This window comes from Mustela putorius, unplaced genomic scaffold (assembly GCF_011764305.1).
Source record: "Mustela putorius furo isolate JIRA1106 unplaced genomic scaffold, ASM1176430v1.1 tig00003859_pilon_pilon_pilon, whole genome shotgun sequence".
Lineage (NCBI taxonomy): Eukaryota > Metazoa > Chordata > Mammalia > Carnivora > Mustelidae > Mustela > Mustela putorius.
Window position 1 is genome coordinate 10,872,011 of NW_025422011.1, and position 6,625 is coordinate 10,878,635.

The 6,625-nt window shown below is 38.0% G+C and overlaps 1 protein-coding gene across 1 annotated transcript; it reads left to right on the forward strand.

Annotated features, from left to right (window-relative positions):
• The first annotated feature begins 1,892 nt into the window (after nt 1-1,892).
• LOC101685000 (eukaryotic translation initiation factor 4E type 2-like) lies at nt 1,893-2,785 on the forward strand. Its single transcript, XM_045066042.1, has one exon. The coding sequence runs from the start codon at nt 1,899-1,901 to the stop codon at nt 2,622-2,624; it is 726 nt and encodes a 241-aa protein (XP_044921977.1). The 5' UTR covers nt 1,893-1,898; the 3' UTR covers nt 2,625-2,785.
• Nucleotides 2,786-6,625: the final 3,840 nt, after the last annotated feature.

Genomic DNA, 6,625 nt, shown 5'->3' on the forward strand with positions numbered 1-6,625 from the left:
TAAATTTCCTTTGTATTCATTTTGTTGGGTATTTGGAGGAGGATAGTACATGATATGGCTTCATTTTTCTATCTTTATCAAGAAGTTCCATACTTTGCCTTCAGCAGAGGGAACTTAAACTCAAATACTAGAGTCTAAAAAATAGCATATAAAAAAGAAATGGGCTGTATGGACCTGTAGGGAAGAGAGGTCCCAGAATTTGTCTAGAGAAGCAGTTACTACTCTTCTTGTTCCTATAAAATGTTTTGTAGGGACATGCAATGAGGTCTCAGGATTTTTAAAGAAAAGCTAGAAATCATATTTTTAAAATTTTTTTATTGAAAAATCTTGCAATAAAATCTTGCAATAAATCTTGCATCTTGCAATAAAAGAAATTTTTTATTAACATATAATGTATTATTAGCCCCAGGGGTACAGGTCTGTAAATCGCCAGGTTTATACACTTTATTTTTTTTTTAAGTAAATCTCTTTCTCTTTAAATGTTGGCTACTAACTAAAAAGAAAAAAAAAATTCTGAGGGCAAAAATAAATATTGGCAACCTGGATGTAGCTGTCATACTACCAGTACCTTTTAGAGAATCACTTCATGGAGGGCTCAGCCAGTCCTCTGGTGCTATTGTAAGTCAGAGCAGAATTTTTACTTGAGTATTCTGAAGCAGTTCAACAAACAAATGAGCAAGCCATTAGCAATATTGATTTCCAAAAGCATTAGTACAATCTCTTCAAACTAATGAGGAAAAATACTTGTCTGTTAAAAGTTTTATAACCAGTTAAGCAGTTAGTTAAGAGGAGGGCAAAGGGGCACTTGGGTGGCTCAGTGTGTTAAGTGCCTGCTTTCAGCTCAGATCATGAAGCCAGGGTCTGGGATGGAGCCCAATTTGGGCTCCATGCTCAGTGGAGAGTCTGCTTCTCCCTCTCGTTCTGCCCCTCCCCTCCATGCTCTCTCACTCACTCTCCCTCAAATAAATGAGAAAATAAAATCTTTTTTTTTTAAATGAGGGCAAAATTAAGACTGCCTTTTCTATTGGTTTTTAATATTTTTAGTTACCTTTAATGTTATGAAATTTTACCATGTTTTTTAAGCATAAAAGTACCAAGAGAAAATACATTGCAGACTCTAAACTATTGAAAGACATGTTTCAGTAAGAAGAAAATCAAACCCCTATCAAGGATGTGAGAGTGATGATGATCACAAGACTGGAAGAAATGCCAATAAATTTAACTAATTATCTGTTAATTTAAAATTGCATTTTGTGTATTTTAGAAGATCAAAGTAGAACTCAGTCAATACAAACAAGGTAAGGATTTGCAATAATTAGGTTTATCCTGTGCTAAGTTCTGAGTCTTGGTATGAAAGGGTAGACATATAATGTGTTGACGAACTTTAGAATTTCTTAGAAAACAACCTTCAGTTACATATGTGTGGCAAGTTAAAATTCCATTCAACATATTTTTTGTTTCTGGTGAAGTTGGCTTTCTTTTGAAATAATAATACTTCTCTAAATTGTTACCATTGGGTTTGGTTATTTGACTTATGAAGCCATTGAAATATAATTGGGAATAATATGTGTTATGGTCAAATGGAAGTTTTCAGAGCTTTTACCAAGGATTCAGTGTGAACCTCACCATGATCTTTTTTCTTGTGCCTCCAGACTGGGGTTGTCAGATAAAACACAGGATATCCAATCCAATTTGAATTTCAGATAAACAACAAATAGGAAACTATTGTTAGTATAAATATGCCCCATGCAATATTTGTGACATACATACACTAAAACTGTTGCTCATTGATTATCTGAAATTCAAAGGTAACTGAAATAAATACCCCTCACAAAAATTAAGCTCAAAATGCATTACAGACTTAAATATAAAATGCAAAGCTATAGGGTGGTGAGAAGATGAACAACAAGTTCGACGTATTGAAAGATGATGACAGTGGGGACCATGATCAGAATGAAGAAAACAGCACACAGAAAGATGGTGTGAAGGAAAAAATGGAACGAGACAAGAATCAGGGAAGCAGTAAGAGGAAGGCTGTTGTGCCTGGACCAGCAGAGCATCCCCTGCAGTACAACTATACTTTCTGGTACTCCAGAAGGACCCCTGGCCGTCCCACCAGCTCACAGAGCTATGAACAGAATATCAAACAGATTGGCACCTTTGCCTCCGTGGAGCAGTTCTGGAGGTTTTATAGCCACATGGTACGTCCCGGGGACCTGACAGGCCACAGTGACTTCCATCTCTTCAAAGAAGGAATTAAACCCATGTGGGAGGATGATGCAAATAAAAATGGTGGCAAGTGGATTATTCAGCTGCGGAAGGGCTTGGCGTCCCGTTGCTGGGAGAATCTTATCCTGGCCATGTTGGGGGAACAGTTCATGGTTGGGGAGGAGATCTGTGGGGCTGTGGTCTCTGTCCGGTTTCAGGAGGACATTATTTCAATATGGAATAAGACTGCCAGTGACCAAGCAACCACAGCCCGAATCCGGGATATGCTTCGGCAAGTGCTTAATCTACCTCCCAACACCATTATGGAGTACAAAACCCACACCGACGGCATCAAAATGCCAGCAGGCTGGGCCCCCAAAGGCTCCTTTTTCAAAACCTCTGGAAGCCGCGGTTGAATGTGCCATGACCCTCTCCCTCTCTGGATGGCACCATCATTGAAGCTGGCATCACCGGAGTCTCTTGTTCTGTTGGCGTGCTACCTGGAAGATCCTTCTGTCCTGGACAAGAGGAATTGGAAGAGCATTTTATGTTTTAAGAACGGCTGACACGCAGCAGCTACAACAACAGCTGAGATCATTTAATAAATGGTGCTAAACTAAAAAAAAAAAAAAAAAAAAAAAAAAAAAAGCAAAACTATAAAACTCTTAAAAAATAAAAGAGGGGAAAACCTAGATGACCTTGTATATGACAATGACTTTTTTAGAACAAAAGATATAATCCATGGAAGAAATAATTCATAAACTGAACTGCATTAAAATTTAAAACCTCTGCACCGCAAAAGACGATGTCAAGAGGATGAGAAAACGAGCCACAGAGTGGGAGAAAATATTTGCAAGAGACACATCTGATAAAGAACTATATCTAAAACTAAAAAGCAAGAGAACAAATAACCTGATTTTAAAATGGGCCAAAGACCTTAACAAACATCTTACTAAAGAAGATAAACAAATGGCAAATAAACATATGAAAAGATACCCCACGTCATATGTCACCAAATACAAATTAAAACAAGATACCCCTACATATCTATTAGAATGACCAAAGTTCAGAATACTGACAACATCAAATGCTGGTAAGGATGTGGAGCAACAGGAACTCTCAATCTTTGCCAATGGAAATGCAAAATGGTACAGCCACTTTGGAGAACAGTTTGGTGATTTCTTACGAAATCAGCATATTCTTAGCATATGCTCCAGTAATTGTGATGCCAAAAATGAACCCTAAAGTCAACTCTAGGCTTTGAGTAATTGTGGTATGTCAGTGTAGGTTCATCAGGTAGAACAATTCTATCACTCTGGGGAGGATGTCAATGGTGGAGAAGGCTATGTATGGAGTAGGGATGAGGAATGAGGAGTAGAAAAGAAATTTATGTCTTTTTTGTGAAGTTTGCTGTGACCTTAACACTGCTTTTAAAAAAAATTAGGTCTTTATTTTTTTAAAAAAGTCAAGTCATGTACTAAGTATAGAACACTGCAATGTATGTAGAAAAATATGGTCCATATCTACAGAATATTAAATATTCTTGCAAAACAATAAGAAAAATAATAAATTCAAAGAAATGGGGCAAGAATATCCAGAGGCAATTTTCAGGTAAGAACAACTGCAAAGACAATAAATATGTGAAAATGGCACAACCTCATGAACTTTTGTGGAACACAAATGCTAATAATAATGAGATACTATTTCACAAGCATTACATCTATAAAAATTCAGAATTATGGTAATGCCAAGTATTTGTAAGGACAGGGAACAGTGGTAACACTCATGCCTGCTCTTGGGGAGCTAAACTGATATCATTGCTTTGGAAGACATCTTGGCAGTACTTGGAGCATCAAAGGTGCTCTTACTCTCCAGTATACCATGCTGAAGAAATTCCAATGCGTACTTAAGGAGGCATGTGCAAGAATGTTTATTGCAACTTTTTTGTGAGAGCAACAGTTTGGAAATTATTTAAATATCTATCAACCAAAGAATGTGTAAATTGCAATCTAAGTATATAATAGAATACTATTCAGCACTTAAAATGAAGATGAATGAGCAGCACTTACCAATACTGATAAAAGATAAGTTATGGAATGACAGTGTAAGGCCATCTGCATAAAATTTTTAAATGTGCAAAACTTCTGCTTCTAGCTTAGGGATAAAAACATAGATAGCAAGAGTAGCAAATGGATGAATGGATAAAGAAGATATGGTCCATATATACAATGGAGTATTATGTCTCCATCAGAAAGGATGAATACCCAATTTTTGTATCAATATGGATGGGACTGGAGGAGATTATGCTGAGTGAAATAAGTCAAACAGAGAGAATCAATTATCACATGGTTTCAGTTAGTTGTGGAGCATAAAGAATAACACAATAGACATGGGGAGATGGAGAAAAGAAGTGAGTTGGGGGAAATTGAAGGGGGGAGATGAAACATGAGAGACTGTGGACTGAGAAACAAACTGAGGGTTTTGGAGAAGAGAGGGGTGGGGGATGGGTAAGCCTGGTGGTGGGTATTAAGGAGGGCGCGCATTGCATGAGCACTGGGTGTGGTGCATAAACAATGAATTCTGGAACACTGAAAATAAAATAAAATAAAATGGAAAAAAAAAAGAGTAGCAAATGAAGCAGGGGAAATCAGGAGAGTGCTTATCTCCCTGGAACAAAGGAAGAAATTAGGACGGGGCTCCGCCTGTTATTTGTTGCTATAAACTATTTCTCAAAAAAAAATTTTTTTTTCAGAAGGAAAAGTAAAATCAAGACTTTTAACAGCAATCATCTCTGGGTGTGTGAGTTTATTTTGTGCTTGTTATTCTAGGATTTCTTTCTCTTTTTTTGTCTCTGTTGTCCAAAAGGGCGATCTTCTCCTGAATAGGAAATAATTGGGCTTTTTCTCTACGTGAATATTGTGGACGTGTGTGTCTGTGTGCATATGTGTGATATAGCACACTGTCCTCCAGTAACAGTAATGGCAGTTACAACTGGAGAAATTTTTTCTCCATCAATCATCAAGAACGTTCAGTGGAAAGGTGATTTTTCTGGACTATGCTGATGGTAATCTCACAAAAGTCTTGGCATGTGTGGAATGACCTCACCCACGGTGGTTTCCAGGGTTTGGATGGGAACCAGTTTCTGGCTATTTCACCATCTTCGGAGAAGTGAGAGGTGTTGCTTCAGGGACACTCGGTCAGCACTGCATCTCCCGAGAGGCCCTGCCTGCCATGCAATCTTTTCTGAAACTAATGAGATCAGCAGCTTTTCACGAAACCATGAGTCATCCCTATCGGTGAGGATTTCCAGGAGCCTGAAGAGTGCCTTGAAGGGCAGGCTTCACCAGATGTGCTCGTATCCCCAGCCCTTCCCCTAATGCCGAGCCCGGCATCCAGCCCATGACCAACGGTCACAAGGTCACCAAGCGCCTGAAACACTACTGGGCTTCAGGTAAGGACCTGTAAAATTAATGCAATTCCAATTACAATGCCAGTTGGACTGTTTTTCAGGAACTTGATGATCTGATATTTATGTTGGCCCACAAGTAATCAAAACATCATTAATTTTAAGACATATTAGAAGACCAGTAATAAAAACAGCATGGTATTTGTTCAGAAAGAGACAAATCAGGCTATGGAAGAGAAATTATATAGACTGATAATAGAGAGACAGATGATAGACTTATTGATAAATTCATAAAGACACTTGGTTAATAAATGGCATTGGGAAACTAGAAAACAGATTATTATGGGAAACAAATCAAAGCTAGACTCCGTCTAACTTCATAAATAACAGTAGATCCTAGATGAACTAAAGACCCAAATGGGAGCGGTAAAACAATAAAATAAATAGACTAAAATGCAGAATATCTTTGTAACCTGAGAGTTGGAGGTGGAGAAGGATGGGAACATGGCAGATAATAAAACTTCCAGAATACACATGCTATGGCAAAAAGAGGAAGGAAGGAAGGGAGGAAGGAAGGAGAAAGGGAGGATTTGACTGTAGCAAAATCAAGAACTTTTGTTCATAGAAGGACACCATGAACAAAAGTAATAGGTAAGTGATGGAACTTGCAGTCTCTGAAGCCAAAACCAATAAAATTTTCAAGGAAACTCATTATAAGACAATAGCCTTAATAGAAAAAATAGGCAGAGGGTATAAAAAGGCAACCTACAGAAGAGGAAACAAAAGGTTACTTAGTATTTGAAAGACTCAAAATTATGAGTGACCAGGAAAAGCAATGTAGGAAAAGTTATCACTTCACACCAAATACTTCTTCCCAAAGCTGGACGTTGGCAGACTGGGTGGGGACCAGGAACCACTAGAATCTTCATGTGCACTGTGGGAACCTTTCCCAGCGATTCCATTCCCAGGTATATATCTCAGATGATTTTTTAACCTAGTCCCAGAAGAGCC